Source organism: Nicotiana sylvestris, chromosome 1 (assembly GCF_000393655.2).
Source record: "Nicotiana sylvestris chromosome 1, ASM39365v2, whole genome shotgun sequence".
NCBI lineage: Eukaryota > Viridiplantae > Streptophyta > Magnoliopsida > Solanales > Solanaceae > Nicotiana > Nicotiana sylvestris.
Genome location: NC_091057.1, coordinates 126,524,253 through 126,544,129, shown reverse-complemented (window position 1 = coordinate 126,544,129; position 19,877 = coordinate 126,524,253). Strand labels below are relative to the sequence as shown.

The following is a 19,877-nucleotide window of genomic DNA, read 5'->3' as shown; positions in this document are numbered from 1 at the left end:
TTCCTCTTTTAGCCCTCCAATTCATGGTTATTTTACCTCTTTTAACCCCTCAAAATATCTGAAAATTTCCCCCTTAACCAACCAGCCAAACCTTATCCCCTAGAAGCTTCTATGCTAACAGAAAAATATTCCCTGAGTTTTAAAATATCCAAATTAACCCTCTACCCCCTACAATTTACATTCAGAAAATCACATGGGTCAAATTTGACCCAAGACTCAGCCCAAACCCATGGGTCTGTATACTAACAACCCAAACATACAACTTCAAACCATCAAAAATGATCATTGAAGCTCAAATGACCCAGGCTGCTAAGGTCAAACGAAAGAAAAGACAGGAGAGGAAAAGAAACGAGTTGCAGAGAACACATATAATTTAAACCAAGAAAGCACTTAATCAATTTTAGCAATGATTCGAACTTTAAAACCAAACAAATGAATCAAATAAAGAATAAGTAGTGAACAAAATGACTTAAATACATTTTACCACAATTATATTCTCAAAATGAACTAGGTTAACAACCAATTCAACTGAAATGGGAAGAGAAAAAACAAAATAAAAGGGAAAACACATACTAAAATTATCAGAGAACAGAGGAGTGACTTGGTAACAGGCATCGTTTGGCAAACTTGCCAATCTTTGATCTTGCATGGGGTTGATGGGATTCGAAACGAATCGAAATCTATGCTAGTCGCTCGTTCTCAAGGAGAACAGTCGACTGGCATAAACTTCGACCCATTATCGGCCCAGAACTACTTGAACTCTGACAAGGGGAGCAAGATTAGGGTTCATGGAACTCTGGTCTTTGATCTGAAATTCGAACGTTTCGACTATGATTTGAATGCAATAGGTGGGAGATTTGGGATGAAGGGATGAAGAGAGTTCTGGGGTGTTATTTTTGGGTGGATTGGAGTGGTATAAGGCATCGCCGCCGACGAAGGGTCTTAGGGCGGCGTCTCTAGGGTTTCTAAGGTTAGAGACGATGATAGGGGTAGAGAGAGGTTTGGACTGGGGGGGCATTGGATTCGAACAGTTAAATACGTGGGGGGGGTCGAGTTCCGGTCCGTTGGATCGAATGAAATCAACGATTGAGATGGGAGGGGGTGGAACGTCATGGTTTTGGTTAGTAAAAGGGGCAGGCCGGGTTAGGGTGATTTGGGTTTGGACTTTGAACGGGTTTGGGGGGGAGATTGGCTTGGACCTGGGGAAGTCTGATTAAATATAAGCCCAAAAGATCAGCCTTCTTTCAATTTCTTTTCTTTTCTTTTTTCAAATTTCAAATTCCCTTTCTTTTCAATTTAAAATTAAAACCTAAACTAAGTATTAAGCTAGATTAACTTATCAAATTAAACTAATTACTCGTCATAGTATTTACAAAAATTAAATAACTCCTAAATTAAAATAAAAACTATAAAATTTAAATTAAAAAGTTAAAGATGCAAAATTAGTTATTTTTGTGATTTTAATCATTTTTATAAGACAACTAAATTGATAATCAACCTAAAAATGTAAAATTAAATCCTAAATGCAAATGCAATGTATTTTTGTACTTTCATGAATTAAATAAAATTAAACATGCACAAACAAATGCAAACAATTAACAAAATGCTACAAAAATCTACGAAATTGTAAATAATGGGAAAATTTTATTTTTCTTGAATTTATGGGAGTAATTCACATAGGACAAAAATCACGTGCTCACACCTCCTACACTCATCGATGGACCAGCTCAAGGTACACTCTATAAATTTGACTTGGAACTGGTGCAACCATATTATAACATATTTGCAGGAAGTAGTACTCCCAGTAGACAAAAAGGAAGCCAAAAGGCTGCAAATGCAGGCGGCCAGGTACAACATCATAAATCATGACCTATCAAGAGAATGTTTGGAGGCACCTTGGCGAAATGCCTAGGGCCGAATCAAACAGCTCGAGGAATTACACGAAGGCCACTACGGTGCCCATACAGGCAACCGAGCCCTCATCAGATGCCTCACTCGAGCAGGTTATTATTGGCCTAGAATGAAGAAGGAAGCCACTGATTACGTCAAGAAGTGCGAACAATGCCAAAAGTATGCACCAATGATACATCAAGCGGGTGAACACCTCCACTCTGTTACTTCGCCAGGGTTGTTCATCAAATGGGGAATGGACATCGTCGGACCCCTCCCAGCAGGGCGAAGTAATGTACGTTTTCTTTTGGTTTTAACTAACTACTTTTCCAAATGGGTTGAATCAGGTGCGTTCAACCAAATACGCAAACAGGAAGTCATCACAATCATATGGAGAAACATCATATGTCATTTTGGCATCCCCAAAGAAATCAGCTATGACAATGGGCCCCAATTCACCAGAAAGAAGACCGCTGAGTTCTTCAAAAAATGGCACATCAAGCGAATACTCTCCACGCCATATCACCCTGCCGTTAACAATCAAACCGAATCCTCCAACAACATAATATTGAACATCTTGAAAAAAAAGCCCGAGAAAGCCAAAGGACTATGGCCAGAATTGCTACCAGAGGTACTATGGGCCTACCGCACCACGCCAAAAATAAGCACAAGCAAAACACCATATTCACTAGTCTTGATGCCATGATAACAGTGAAGGTCGGGGAACCTAGCTTGAGATACTCTAATAAAAGTGGACAAAACAATGACGAGAACAGAAAACAAGACCTCGATGAGGCAGAAAAGCGAATGGACATGGCTTACATAAGAATGGTATCCCAAAACCAACAAGCAGAAAGGTACTACAACAAAAAAGTCAAAATACGACCACTCAAATTCGGAGACTATGTTCTCAAGGCCAAAACACAAGCGAGAAAAGATTCGTGAGAAGGCAAACTAGGAACCAATTGGGACGGGCCATACGAAATCATGGCAGCAGCAAACAAAGGATCATTCTAACTAGAAACAATGGAGGGAAAACTACTACAAAATAATTGGAATGTCACCCACCTCAAATACTTCAACTTCTGAAAATGGACGCCCCCCAAGTCGTACTCTTTTTCCCTCACCCGATTTTGTCCCAATTGGGTTTCTTGGGGAGGTTTTTAATGAGGCGACGAAAGAGACATCTCGAAGTTTAAGTATGATTTATCGCTTTGCCTGCTGACTTCTTCTCCAAGCCAAACGATAAAGGGATTAGGTACACTAGAACTTCTCCAGTATGTGTATAGAACAAACAAAAACATGTAATACTCTCCAATGAATGAAATAAAGCAACATCTTTTCACATCACCACCAAAGTCGTTCTGCACTTTATATTCGATCTCGCTCGAATTACTTTGCATTCGACCTCGCTCGAATTACTTTACGATCTATGATCGACTATGCCAAAACACTACATGCAAGCGGCCGAAAGAGTCAGGGACTTCACCGCATAGAAAACAAAAAGATAACGACAATCCGGAAATATATAGCAAAAAGGCAATCATTCCATTTCAACTGTTCAAATTACATTTTACAAAGGGGCTCGAGAACGCCCTTACAAAAATAGCAAAAAAAACAAAAAAACTAAGTATGGCGGCTTATGCCGCATCATCCCCATCGGCGCACTCATCATCATACCAAGAATCAGAGGCAAGCCTATCCGTATCATTGTCAACATCATCCCCACCAGGTGTATCAGGGGCATAACCATATGCTTCACGGTCTGCACGTGCCTTAACATGGACGCCCTCGAGTTCTGCTTTGGAAATCTTCCCATCAGCTTTCAAATACTTATAAACGTTGAGATGAGCCTCACCGTGAACCCACATATCATACAACTTCCGCGGCACACTGGGATCGGCAGAAGTATGAGATGTGGACGGTTGTGACTGCCGTCGTACCTCCTTAGCCTGTAAGGTAACAACCTGTTCATTCAATCCGGATAACTCTGCCTCCAGTTTCTGGATCCTCTCCTCTAACCTCGCCACTGTAAGCGCCTAAGTCTCCACCTCATTCTCCCGCTCGGACCTATAGACGCGGAGAGTATCCTCTAAGGCTGCCACTTCGGCCACAATGGCCACTCTACCTTTCTTAGCTCGAGCCAATTCTTCGACATTGGCAATCAACTCGCCCCCTAGGTCAACAACTTCCACCTCCCTCTACCCAAGCTCAGCAATTAAAGATGCAATCCGCGTTTGAAGATCTGCATTCTCAGCCATCACCCCCTTGCTCACCTCGAGCTCATCCTCCTTGGACTTAAGAGCCGCCTCAAGCTTGTTGCATCGACTGATGGATTTCATTAGCTCATCGTCCCTCTCCTTCAGTTCCTCAACTTTCCTCACCAACTCTTCCTCCTTCTGTTTTAGCCTGTCATGAAACAGCTGAAACTTGCTACATTGGTTAAAAACGCCGGCCAGTGTTCGGTGCTTGGTACGGTACTCTTTGTACTTAGAGGTCAACTTCTTAAAAATGGTCATCCTCCGCTCCTCCCAACGGTCGCGCTTGATCCCCATGATGAGAGTCTGACATAAGAAAGAAGTTGTTATGAGCAGATTACGCATGCAAAACAAATTATAACATTAAAAGTTAGTTAATCGTAAAGCCATGCCAGAAATGCTCAGCGAACTCTGCATCACTCATCGTCTATAGCGCATGTTCTTAGAAGCCGCGCACAAGGGGGAAAAGGATGACACCGCCTGTTCAGAGTTAGCCAAAAGGTCATAACCCGCGGGAATGATTACGTGCCGGTTATGACCCTCTGTCCTCAGCTCCACGCGAGTATTCCTCTCCAAGAAGGCCCGTACCTCTTCAAGATTGATGTCCGAGCCAGAGCCGTCATCCCCCACTGGTACCGTTCTATCTCTCCCAGCCATTGCTGACGTGCCACCTTCTGCGGTCCTTACAATCTCCCCACCGTCATGCACCATCTCGGCCCTAGAGGGCCTCCTCTCCATAATGGTATCTGTCGTAAATGTGGCCCTTATGTCTGGTATAAGTGCAGATATCACTCCCAGAGCATTGAGTTTCTCCTGTCAATACCAGTAACGACAGACTTACCGAGCTCCATCCTTCACCTTTTCCTTGATAGCGACACTTATCTATTAGATGACTCACCTACAAGGTGATAGATAGGCTGGGAAGAGATCTCATCTCGCACAGGAACAATCTGAGGGGTGGAATCTCTCATTAACAGAGCTTGATTACGACCCTCACAAAGGACTCGGCCAAAGAAAACTACATCCCAGCTGATACGATAGCATGGCGAAACGCCGACACTGGAGCCTTCTTCTTGGAGACTCGTCGACCTAGCACCAAAAGGAGGTTGCGCCAATGAACAACGATGAACAACGAAAATCTGAAGCAAAATAATACTTATTAGACGGGACCTTAGGTCCAAAAAGCTTGTGGAAAGTTGCCCAATCACGAGTCCCCACGATGTGAGGCAACACGCAAGTCACCCAATCTTCAATATCGAACACAGGAGAGGGCGCACTCCTTTCAGTTGGAAAACAAAGAAACCACAAATGAGCTAAATACGAGAGGACGATAGAAGAAAACGAGCATGTGATAAAGACACTACGATTATGATTCCACTACTCAGGAAACCTAATCGGGTCCACCACCAAGTGCTCAGTCTTGATAAAGAAATACTTATGCCAAAACTACCGATACGTTCTATCATCCATTCCGACTACCAACCCTCTGATCCCGCAATGTTGTATGTGTATCATGTTACCTCTATAAAAACTAGGCGAAAATAAGTGTAGCAAGTGGCGAATATTAACCTCACAACTAACTAACTTCGCGTACTTCGTCAGTATCAAGAAAGCTTTATATAAGTAAGGAGAGAGTTGTGTCGGGCAGACATTGTAAAACTGGCAAAATTCCTCTGGTAGAGGAAGAAGAGGAAGAGATAACCAATAAAGAACAGGAAGACATAGAAGGCGCAATACCCGGGTCGATGGACCTCCACGATGTCGCCACCAACCGGAATTATCTCGACATGGGGAGGGATGTGATACTTGGACTGAAGGTCGGTTATATGAGACGGTCCATTCTCGGAGAATACATAAGCGGGAGCAGGAAAGGCTCATTTGGAAAATCATTCCTAGCCAAAGGATTTCTAGGAACTACCTCCTCTACGGTAGCCGGTAGGGAAGCTGTTATCCTCTTCAGCCACGAATTCCTCATAGCCGAAAGGAGGGGCCACCAATAACGAAGTGGCGTCGGACACTTCGTCATGAATGTGAGAGGGTTGTGACATATTTTGATAATAAAACGTATCCTGCCAAGCTAAAGAAGAAGATAATGATCGGGTAAGAAAAAGGGAAATAGAATCAGAGAAGCAGAATTTTAGTACAGAAATTGGAGAAGAAGATCAAAGAAGAACAATACCCATGCAAAGTGAAGGATGGAGAAAACTTCTGAAAAATGAAACCTCCACTTATTTATAAGGCTGACTGGCACCAAAATCAAAGTAACAAACCGACAATGGCACCAAAATCGAAATGGCAGAAGCACATGCGCTGCCTCGGGAAGACGCGTAATGATGGCGTGCATGGCTGTGATGTCATCCCACTTCAGTCTCACCAATTGCAGCCTTGCTGGCCACGCCTCCTCTTTTTAACCTCGGTTGCTTCAACCTAATCAATACGACCAAATTTCTCCTAAATGGACGTTGATCAAGTCCGCTTCTCGAGGGCGTGCAAGATCATGACCATAACAAGCGGAGGGACTAACTGTATTGGTCAAAATTTGGCAACTAGGTAATTGTATATAAGTCATATCGAGGATGGGGTCGAACACGGCATCGTGACAAGGGGTCGTCCTCATAAGGGTCGTTGCCGAGGACGAGCAACTGGAGTTATAATTGTAACAGTAGAATAGGCTTAGAAGAGGAGACCAGGAATATTCCCTTGGATATTCCACATATTGTACTTTTTAGGGTTTCTTGGGAATATCCCTTATAAATAGGAAGAGGTAGAGAACAAAAGAGAGATCTTTACTTTCTGAGAAAAAGGCATTGTAAAAGGTTGACCCAAGAGAATATATGAAAAGTTGTCTTGTTCACTGATTAAATTATTCAAGTGCATATTACTCAATCTTGATCCAGAAGATCCAAAGATTCCATAACCATCTTCACTTCTCTTCTTTCCACGTTGCTGTCAGAAGAAGAAACCATCCAAATCGTACAATAATTGGGTAGTAGGTTCCTTCTTATTATATTTATTGTCATCTTCTACATTTATTGCATATTTATGTTATCATATTATTAGCATTCATTGAATATAAATGTGCTCTTTAACATTATTAAACGTCGTTCACCACGTAGATTCCTCAACATATTTGATCTAGAATTTATTATCCTTAACTAAAATTCATCTTATATCTCATCATTATTAGTTTAACTGAAAGGTTCAAACACTTTTTTTGGTCAAACAGGCATATCTTCCTTGGAAGTAAATATTTGTTGTGAATTCAAATTAGACGAGTATACAACCATATATTTGTTGATATATGAGCTGATATAACTCTAACCAAATCAAACAAAAAGTTTGACGAAAGCAATATAATAAACAAAAGCACAATAGTAATTATCTTGAAGACCATGTATTTTGCATACAATTTGGCAAGAGGTCAATCATTATCTTAATGTCACCTGTCTCTACAATGTCAGCAACCCATCGGAGAAATGAGTACTTAACAACGTTTTTGATATATAGAAATTAATTTGTGTTGACTAATAAAGCTAAAAAATGGGTCAATTAGTAGACAATAAACCAAGATTAATTGGCACTAAACTAGGATGGATCATGAGAACTGAGAGGTGAATTGGAACGGATCGAGTAATGACATAATCCATAGAAGACAAAAAGGAAGCTTTTGCGTCAAACCTTAAAATTTTCCGTTTGTCCTTTACCGACAGAAGCAGTCTTATTTCGTATGTTCAAATATTACCACCAGCATTATCTTACTTCAACAGTGGCAGTACTAGGCTGTCAACGTCAACATCCACCCTCAGGGCCGGCCATGATGTGGCACTACGGCTGCGCATAATTTGGTAAATACCGATTTATCGTATTAAAATTGAAAATTTTATATTTCGTATTCAATATTTTGGTATTCGATATGATATTTGATTTAAGTTCTCAAAAAAATTAGCATTAAGTATGGTATTTGATATTTTAAAAGAAAATGCCAAAATATATATGATATTACATAATATACATATTATTAATTATAATATAAATATAAAAAATCTAAAATTTTATTATATTTTATTCTCTAAGTTCATTAATTAACTCTAAGCAAGTAACAAGATATTTCTAATTATCAAATTTATTCTTTTATATACGGTTTTCTCTCTTTAAGTTGATATTTGCTGGGTTTGGACAAAACTTCTATCAACAAACATTTTTAGTTTTGTACTTTTGAGTACTTTAGTTAAGAATATTACAGTCTATGACTTTATGCACTAGTTAGTATTCAACCCGAATAAATCGTAATTAACGAACCGAATAAACCGAAACCGAAAGGAGAAAAACCGAAACATACCAAATTTAATTAGGTACGGTAGCATTTTAAGAAATCGAGTACCGAAAATATAAAAACAACAACAACAACAACAATAACAACAACAAAAAACCCAATATGATCCCAACAGGTGGGGTCTGGGGAAGGTAGTCTGTATGCAGACCTTACCCCTACCTAATGCATGTAGAGTGGCTGTTTCTAATAGACTTTCAGCTCAGGAAGGGTGAGAAGAAGAAGAGGAAAGCAAGGAAGCAAGAAAGAAGGAAGAGAAAAGAAAAGAAAAAGGAAGAGATAAAGGATAAGTAGTACCAAATAATAGCAATAGGGAATACAATACCTGAGGCGAACAAACCACAAAATGTAATAAAATCTAAGAATATGAAGGGACATGCATGCTACTAAGACTATCGGTGAACCACGAAAAACTACCCGCTAACTTTCAACCCTAATCATCGACCTCCACACCCCCTATCAAGGGTCATGTCCTCAGTGAGCAGAAGCGGCGCCATGTTCTGTCTAATCACCTCTTCCCAGTACTTCTTAGGCCTACCTCGACCTCTTTTCAAAGAACTCTCTATGGCCAACCTCTCACACTTCCTTACAGGAGCATCAATGCTTCTTCTCTTAACATGTCCGAACCATTTCAGCCTCGACTCCCGCATCTTGTCCTCCACGGAGGCTACTCCCACTCTGTCCCGGATAGCTTTATTCTTAATCCTATCTCTCCTAGTACACCCACACATCCATCTCAACTTCCTCATCTCTGCTACTTTCATCTTCTGCACGTGGTAGTTCTTGACTGGCCAACACTCAACCCCATATAGCATAGCTGGTCGAACCATCACTCTATACTTAAGTCTTGGCAGCACATTCTTATCACATAAAATACCGGAAGCGAGCCTCCACTTCATCCATTTCACTCTGATGCAATGTGCGAAATCTTCGTTAATCTCCCCATTACCCTTGATAGTAGACCCAAGATACTTAAAACTCACTATCTTGGGGATAACTTGAGCATAGAGCTTAACCTCTACGTCTGCTTCATGGGTCCCATCACTAAATTTGCACTCCAAGTATTCTGTCTTGGTTCTACTCAGTTTGAAACCTTTAGACTCCAAGTTCTGTCTCCAAACCTCCAACCTCGTGTTAACTCCGTTTCGTATCTAGTCAATCAACACTATATCATCAGCAAATAGCATGCACCAAGGTATCTCCCCTTGGATGTGTCGCGATAGTACATCCATCACTAAGGCAAATAAAAATGAGCTAAGAGTCGATCCCTGGTGTAACCCCATCATCATAAGGAAATGGTCTGAGTCACCACCCACAGTCCTCACCCGAGTCTTAGAATCATCATACATATCCTTAATCACCCTAATGTACGCTACTGGTAACCTCCAAACATCTCCACAGGACCTCCCCTGGGACTTTATCGTACGTCTTCCCAAGGTCACTAATTACCATATGCAAATCCTTCTTCCTCTCCCTGTACTACTCCACTAATCTCCTTACCAGATGAATCGCTTTTGTAGTCGAACGCCCGGTATGAATCCAAACTGATTCTCGAAAATAGACACACACCTCCTCACCTTGGCCTCCACCACCCTCTTCCAAACCTTCGTAGTGTGACTCAACGGCTTGATACCACTATAATTGTTGTAATTTTATATATCACCCTTGTTCTTATAGAGTGGAACCATCGTACTCCACCTCCATTCTTCGGGCATCTTCTTCGTCTTAAAAATAATATTAAACAGCCCAGTGAGCCACTCCAAACTTGTTCTCCCTACACTCTTCCAGAATTCCACCAGGATTTCGTCTGGCCCCATCGCTCTGCCCCTGTACATCGTATGCATCGCCCCTTCCACCTACTCTACTGTAATCCGCCTACAGTACCTAAAATTCCACCAACTCTCAGAGTGCTCCAACTCACCCAGCACAATGCGTCTATCCCCCTCCTCGTTCAACAATTTGTGTAAGTATGTCTGTTATCTTCTCCTAATAAGTTCCTTGTCCATTAACACTTTGCCATCCTCGTCCTTGATGCACTTGACTTGGTTTAAGTCGCAGGCTTTCCTCTCCCTCACCTTGGCCAACCGGTACAACTTCTTGTCCCTTTCTTTTCCCTCGAGCTCCTCGTACAAACTAGCGAACGCCGCGTTCTTAGCCTTCGTAACTGCTAGCTTTGCCTCTTTATTTGCCTTTCTCTAACACCGCGAACGCCGCGTTCTTAGCCTTCATAACTGCTAGCTTTGCCTCTTTCTTTGCCTTTCTCTAGCACTCCCGACAAGACCTTTTTCCCTCCTCGTTTGTACCCTCCACTTGCTTCAAATAAGCAGCTTTCTTAGCTTTCACTTTACCTTGAACCTCTCCATTCCACTACCAGTCCCATTTATGACCCCTTAGGAGAGCCCTTCGTGACCCCTAAGACCTCTCTAGCAGCTACCGTAATGCAATTCGCAGTTATGAACCACATACTAGACGTGTCCCCCCTGCTCATCCATGCCCTCATAACCAACAACTCTCCCCTAACTCCTGAGCTTTGCCCTTGGTCAAGCTACCCCACTTGATCTTAGGTTGCCTGCACCCTGTCCTCTTCCTCCTACTCTTCTTGATCTCCAGGTCCATAACTAGGAGCCCATGTAGGGTCGTAATGTGCTCACTTGGGATGGCCTTGCAGTCAGTGCACAGACTTTTATCGCATTTCCTGCAGAGAAGATAATCAATCTGAGTCTTACCCATTGAATTCCGGAAAGTGAACAGGTGCTCTTCCCTCTTCGGAAAACTCGAGTTAGCTATAGCCAAATCAAAAGCTCTAGCAAGATCCAATAATGAATTACCTCCCTCATTCCTATCCCCAAAACCGAACTCGCCATGCACATCATCATAACTCCTATCACTCGCCCCAATATGGTCGTTGAAATCTCCGCTAATGAACAACTTCTTTGTGTGCGGGATACTACACACCATCTCGTCCAAATCCTCCCAGTATTGCTTCTTGACCTACTGGTCCAAACCTACCTAAGGAGCATATGCACTAATCACGTTTACAGTAAACCCGTCAACTTCCAGCTTAATACTCATCAACATATCATTTACCCTCCTAACCTCGATCACGAGTACCGAAAATATCAAACTGAAATGTCTAAATACCGCACCGTACCGACCGATGAACACCCCTACGTAGCTCCTCACTCTTTCTTTCGCTCCGCTTAGTTTGGCCGAATTCACTGTTATTTTATGGAGTATTATATAACTTTAAATTTTGAAATGAATGTTTTGTGCTATAATAGTCTTGTAAGTACGTGTAATTTTTACGGTTTAATTAAGTTGACCTACATATTCTAATTAATATCAAGCATGATATGTCACATTTGGAAAATAAAGCAGCAATTGTTGCAATGAATTAGTAGGCGTTTGGACATAATAATTGTATTGTTTGAAAAAAGTAGTATTTGGAGTTAAGTTGAAAAATTGTATTTGGAATTTGAAATTATATTTCGATATGCATTTTATTTAAAAAAATATTGAAATTTTGTGAGTAGGGAAAAAATTTCTGAAAATTTTGAAAGAGCGGTCAAAACCACCTTTTGATTTTTGAAAAACTCATTTTCGAATTTTTTTAAAAAACTTGCAAACTTTCATAAACAAACACATTTTTGAAGAGAAAAAAGAAATTTGTTTAATGGACAAACGGAGCCTTATATTGCATTGATAGTATACATTAGAGTTAAATATATAGCAAGTACTACTATTTAAGAATTTAGTGGCAGATCAAATTAACAGAAGTTACATGTCCAAGTCCAAGCCGCTATGTATACATGCAATAAAACATGTATAAGCAGGTTAGACAAACATTTCAGAACCTAGTCGTTCAACTCAGAATTTAGAATCACGGTATCAAAATTCACAGCTTGAAAACTCTCTCAGTTTGGGGCAACATGAATTCATTTATTGTCTGATATACATCATTAGTTATGATAATGGGTTGGGACTACATATATTCAATGTCAATATAAGACTAAGTCAAGTCGTGAGGCTACTCAATAATAGTGGGTCTCAGACGTAGACAACACGTTAATATTCAACAGAAACCCTTCTTGTGTTTTAGACAATTTTGACAACTCTACCTACCAACTTTGTATTACTAGCATTTGTCTAACTTTAATGTGTTGACATTGACATGATAAAGCACATTAGCAAGTACCCATTTAATGTCTCTCTCACTTTTTTAACTTTTTATTTTAATTTTATAATAGTGGTGTCTGAACTACGGATATGAGGCAGATCAACTATCTAAACAGTACAAAGTAACAATGTCCACTAATATATATATATATATATATATATATATATATATAGTTTATAAACAACTTATTTTTGCTAAATACATCAGTTACTATCACCATCTAATATATATTAGTCGTGAGATTATTAAAAATAGCATAGAATATAGAGAAACGTTAGAATCACAACTAAGTTTCTTTGAACCAGATAGTTTAAATACAAAAGATTTTCTTCTTGAAATAGAAAGAATTAATATTCAAATACAACAAGAAAAGGATTATATCCAAACCACCAGGAATAAGATAAAACATACCCCATTAGGATAACATATATGTTGAGACAATATCTTTTAACTAAAGAAATAGCTTGTAACTATTGGATTTTAAGTAGGAATATATAAAGAAAAGGAGAATTAAAGAACATACTACGAAAGACTAAGGCTTTATTAATATCAACTTTAGAATTAGCTAAACAAATAAAAGAGTCAGATTTAAAAATAAACATAGAACCAAGTTATATAGTAAAACATAGTATTAGCTCAGAAACCATATCAGCATTAGAGTGGGAAATACAATATATAGAAGGAGAAATATATTTAGAAAATCAAAGAATAAAATTCTTTAAGAACCGAAAATTTGGATACCATTAGGTTAAAAAATAGATAAACGAAAGAACCTAGAATATTTAGATTTAAAAATATATCCAGAAAAGAAGTATAGAATATTAAAAGATAATATGGTAATTAAGTGTAATTTTAGTAGTGGAGAACATATATTACATACCGAAGATAAACAATAAAATACTTTAGTAGATATAATAATCAACTTTGGAGAAAAATCCAAGAAAATAATGAAAATATAATAGGAATACTAGAAGTAGTAGAAGTATTACAGACTAAACAAAGAAAGACTTTAGAAAAATTAGAACAAAACTTGGATTTCTTAAAATCACAAGAACTAGAAATAGACAGAAAAATGCAATTTATGAACAATAAGTTTAATCTAGAAAAAATACCTAAGAAATACGAAATAGAGAAATTAATTAAAACTATTACAGAAAAGCCTAAAGAATTAGAAATGCAAACAACCAGATTAGTAGAAAAAATAACACACCAAGTAGAAGTATTAAAAAGTGAGATAAATACCTTAAAAGAAAAAATAGACACAATAAAAGAAATCGCTCTTTCATGAGTGAGTTACAACTAGAACTAGATCTAGTATATGAAGAAGCATTAAAGTTCATAGAAAGAATTCAACCCAATCCAGAGGGACTGACTCGTTATACTCCCCAGGGGAAAACAGATCAAACAATAATAAAACAGAATAATACTATAATAGTATTACTTTTAGAAATTAATAAAAAGCTAGATAAAATTATTAAAGAAAAGGAGATAAAGACTGAAATCTCAAAAGTAGACGATCTAATAGAACAATTAAAAAGAGTTGAAATAACACCGCAAAAAGATAAACTTAAAATAAGAAAACCACAAAATGGACCTTTTTCCAGGTGGGTCAAGAACAACAAACCAAGAAAGATCAGAATAAGTTTTTCAGATAATAGAATAGGTAATAACATGTTAGCCAAAATTATAACTAGAAAAAGACAAGAAGAAAATCAGAAATTAGACGAAATAATAGATATAGACAAAGATATACAAATCTTTCAACAAAATCAACTAAGGTTACTCAATCCGAGAATACTATATAATACAGGATATTTTTCAAATAACTCTCAACTATATAGACATTATAGAGAAGAGCAATTATCAGCTATAGGAAATAAGGTTGCAACATTAAATTTAATTAATCCAGAATCAGTACAACAAATTAAAATTTATAAAAAGAATTTAATGCATATGAGATTAATAGTAATCGGATTAAAATGACTAACTAGAAAGAATTTAGGAACTAAAGTACTAATAGTAGTATATGATGACAGATGGTCAGATCAAAAGAAATCTATAATAGGTTTAACAGAAGTAGACATGAGAAATAATGGAGGAATATTTTATATTAGCCCAGATTTCATGATAAATCTAGCGGAATTTGGAAAAATATCAAAATAGGAATACAGACTAAGGGATATGAAGAAATGAATAATGGAAATAATTTACTGATATGTGTAGGTTTCATAGGAAAAATGGCAACAAATAGTAATACAAAATTTAAAATTAAGGTAGACGATGTTGTCGAAGTAATGGGAAATAAAGGGATAAAATTAATAAAACCTATTAAGATAAACCCAGAAGAATATGCTGGATTAGAATGGAATCTAGAAGATTTCGCAAAGCCAAAAATATTCAAACTAGAATCTCATTTAATGTATACAAACTCTAAAGGAGAAACATTAATTAGGTTTACCAATTATAACTATTCTACCCAAAAAGAAATAGATGATGGAACTGAAAGTATGATGGAAGATAATGATACTGAATTTATGAATATTGAAATAATACAAGATGAATTCGAAGTGGACATAGCATTAGAAAAAGCAAGAAGGCTAGTTAAAGAAAATAGAAATAAAACTTTCCAATGTAAAGGGTGTAAACTTGGAAAATTAACTTTAAGCAAAGTAGAAGAGCATTTTAAGAAATGTGAATTAAGAACAGATAATTGGGGATATAGAAAAGAAAATATTTCATAGAAAAAATTGGATAAATTCGATAAAATTTTTGAAGAGATACAAGATAGTTATGAAGAAACAGAGACAGAATCTCTAATAAGTTTAAAAGAATTAATAGAATCAACTAGTTCTAGCCCAAGTCCATTTCAGAGAACAACTTACCAAAGTACCATAGATACTAGCATAGAAAACGTACCTAGAAAAAGAGTATATAGAATAGATCAAGAAACAGAACTAGAAAATGTAAAACCATTAGGAAAAAGAATGCCTATAGAAGAACCTATAAGACTACAGGAAGGAGGAAGTAAGGGTAAAATATTAAATATAGCAGCTCATGATCCACAAATGTGGAACTCAGTAATAGACCTATGGAAAGGAATAGTAGTAGCAGACTTTATAAAAACTTATAATGACACAGACACAGAAACAATGTATAAATATATAGAGACCTTCTTAGGAGAATCAACAAAGGGCTTATGGGAAGCCTTATAAATCAGAATTTCCACAAGATTTTCAAATGTTAATAGCAATGGGACCAAATCCTTATAATTTTACAAATAAAATACATAGCTTGACCACAGGCGAAGATCCAAATAGTGGATTAGTAGTATTACAAAAGAACGCTTTAATAAAATTAGAACAATTAAGTATAAGCAGTTGGTTTCATATAAAAAAATTAAATGATTATTTTTATTATTGTACTATTAGTGGAAATGCTTTTGATCAAGATCTAGGTAAAAAGTTATTTAATAAACTACCAAGAGTCTTAGGAAGAGAAATAGAAGAACGATGATATAAAAGAAAAGGTGTAATACAAAATCCACATGCAAAAAGGTCTATAGCGCACAAAGTACAATATATAATGGAAATACTACAAGAAAAATGTACCAATTTACAGATACAAAAATAACTAAAACAGAACAATATGTGTTTCTGTAGGTCAATTGTGTATACAACACAAAGTTATGACAAAAATGAATATAGAAAGAAAAAATATAGAAAATATAAACCTCAATACAACAAGGGAAACAACAGAAAAAATTATTATCTTAGAAAATCATCAGCTAGAAAACCCTACCTAGATAGGGATAGACATGTTAGAAAGTATAGAACAGATAGAAATTATAAAAACAAACTAGAATGTTTTACTTGTAGTAGTGTAGAACACTTAGCAAATACGTGCCCAAAAAGAATTAATAATAAAACAAGAAATTCACAGTTAATAGAAGATCTTCAAGAAACCCTAATAAATGTAGACGAATATATGTCAGATAACGAAAGTATATACTCTATAGTAAGCGTAGATATAGAAGAAAAAACTCAAATAGATACCTCAGAATCAGAAGAGGAAGAATTAATAAATGAGATAGGATTAGAAAAATTAGATTTAGAAGAAAATACCTTTGTAAACATATCAGAGGAATGTACCCATAAATTTGAAAGAAATAAAGGATTAGATAGTAATCAGTGTTCATATGCAAATGGTACCCTAGCAGAAATAAAAGAGCTAAATGTAAATTATGTTATCTAGAAGGATGTATTTCATGTATAGAAAAAGATTTTGAAACAAAATAAATAAAGAAGAAAAATACCAAGAAGTAAATGATCATACCATGAATTTGAGAATAATGACATTAGAAGCTAGAATAAATGAACTAGAAAAAAGAATACATAAAATGGAAAAGGGAAAAGAGAAATTAGAAGATATAAAAGAAAACATAACAACAGTAGAAGAAGAACTAATTAGTTTAGAAAATTATGATACACTAATATGTAATGAAGATAAAAAATTAAGTACAATAAAGATTTTAGCAAGAATCAAAATAGAAGATTATGAAATAGAAATGTTAGCTCTAGTAGATTCCGGGTGCACAAGATGTATAATAAATAAAAAGATAGTTCCCCCAAATCTAATCAAAACCTTAGATAAGCCAGTTGCAGCTATGCAAATGGATGGAACTCATAATATATACAGACATTATATAGAGAAATCGCAGATTAGCTTTATAAATACATGTTTAGATTTCTATAAACCCAGCTATAAGGTAGACAAAATCTGGGTAAGAGACTTAAACATAAATGTAGACTTTGTACTAGGATTAAGTTTTATATTACATAATAATGGTAGCTGTCTACTCAGTAAAGATGGAGTAATATTCTTTAAAAATATTACACAAACACCAGTACAAACAATAGAAACTGCAACCAGGATAAGAACATGACTAAACGCAAGCCAGAAAAACCTGCAAGAAAATCAAAAAGAATGTTGTAAAGAATGTAAAGATAAAAATACATGTTGTAAGATTAAAGAAGAATCTAAAACCTTAATACTAGAAGAAAATGAAGATAAAGATATATTAGAAAAAGACTATACTTTAATAGATGTTGAAACAGAATTATACAATTTTAAAACAGGACTACAAAAAATAGGAATAATAAAGAACGAAAAGGATCTAGGTAATATAATAAAAATATTATATGAAATAGAAATAATAGGAGAAAAACCTTTAAAACATTGGGAAAACAATAAAGTTATGTGTAAACTAGATATAACTAATCCAGAATATATAATTAAAAAAGCCTCAATAGAAGCTACAAATCAAGATCTAGAAGACTTCAAAGTCAAATTAAAGAACTTATAAATTTAGGAGTAATAAGAAGATCCACTTCTAAACACAGGTCAACAACTTTTATGGTTAGAAACCATAGTGAGATAGCAAGAGGAAAAGCAAGAATGGTAATAAACTACAAAAGACTTAATGATAACACTAGAACAGATGGATATAAGTTACCTGATAAAACAGAACTAATAAATAGAATATAAGAAAAAAGGATATTCAGCAAGTTTGACTGTAAATCAAGGTATTGACAAGTAAAAATGCATGAAGAAAACATTGAGTGGACTGCATTTACTTGTCCAGAAGGACACTTCGAATGGTTAGTAATGTCGTTCGGACTAAAGACAGCTCCACCAATTTTTCAACGAAAAATGGATAGTATATTTGGAGAATATAAGAGATTTATTTTAGTATATATAGATGATATATTAGTATTTAGTAAAGATATTAAAGAATATTTAGGACATTTACAGAAAGTATTTAGATTGTTTGTAGATAATGGAATAATAATTAGTAAAAAGAAAAATGGAACTATGTAAAAATTATATAAATTTTCTAGGAGTAATCTTAGGGGATGGAAAAATTAAATTACAACCCCATATAGTTAAAAAGGCCCTAGAAATGCCAGATAAATTAGATAGTACCAAAGAGCTACAAAAGTTTTTAGGTATAATAAATTATGCGAGAAATTTTATAAAAGACTTAGGAAAAATAGCAGGACCATCATATGCTAAGACATGATCTACAGGACAAAAACATTTTAACACAGAAGATATTAAATTAGTACAAAATATTAAAGAAAGCATAAAAACTATTCCTGATTTAAATATGCCACTAGAAACAAACTACTTGGTAATAGAAACAGACGGTAGTTTTGAAGGATGAGGAGCAGTTCTAAAAGCAAAACCAAATAAATATAGTGATAAGAGCACAGAAAAAATATGTGCTTATCAAAGTGGTAAATATAAAGAAAAAGGAAAGATGAGTAGTATAGATGCAGAGATATTAGCCGTAATTTACGGATTAAATAGTTTTAAATTATATATATTAAATAAACAAGAAGTAACAATTAGAACTAATTGCGAAGGCATAGTTAAATTTTACCAGAAGATAAACGCAAAGAATAGTAGTAGAAGAAGATGGTTAAATTTTATTGATACTATATCAATATATAATCTGGTTTTTGAACATATTAAAGGAAAAGATAATAATTTAGCAGATCAGTTAAGTAGGCTTAAAATTACTGTCAATTAATAAACAAGTATTTTACATGTACAACATGAGACCAACAGTTTCCAAGACTGAAGACAAAGGGAAGAACATTCAAGCCTCACCCTCAGACAGATACTTGCAGACAGTATTAGGTAATCTTTATTTTAAGCCACATCCTTTGGGAGAACAGACTAATATGGAAAGAATAAATTTTGGAAAACATAACTTAATATTTTTTCCACCATCAAACATGTCATTTAGAGTCCTACCAGAATGTGTCATAGACAGACCTCAACGGTGTTTAATTGATAACTTATGGATAGCATATAAACAAGAAAGACACTAAATATTTTATAGCGTCTCTTAATGCCTTAGGACAATATTTTACAAATAAAAACCAAGACAAAAGATGTGACGACCCGACCCGTCTTCTCGTGATTTACCGCCTCGTTTTCCCCATTTTCTATTTCTTTATGCTTCATTATCAGTGTTGGGTGTGAACGAGTTGATTTGGATTGGTTTTAGTAGGAAATGAGACACTTAGTCTCTTTAAGGAATGTTTGTTTTGAAAAAGTCAACCGGACATGACTTATGTGTAAATGATCTCGGATCAGAATTTTTATGATTTGTCTAGCTCCATTAGGTAATTTATGACTTAGGAGCGCGATCAAA

At 36.1% G+C, this 19,877-nt stretch overlaps 1 protein-coding gene across 1 annotated transcript; it reads right to left on the bottom strand.

Annotated features, from left to right (window-relative positions):
• Positions 1–10,974: 10,974 nt before the first annotated feature.
• LOC104223293 (uncharacterized) lies at positions 10,975–11,436 on the bottom strand. Its single transcript, XM_009774706.1, has one exon. It carries the CDS (start codon positions 11,434–11,436, stop codon positions 10,975–10,977), a length of 462 nt encoding a protein of 153 aa, XP_009773008.1.
• Positions 11,437–19,877: the final 8,441 nt, after the last annotated feature.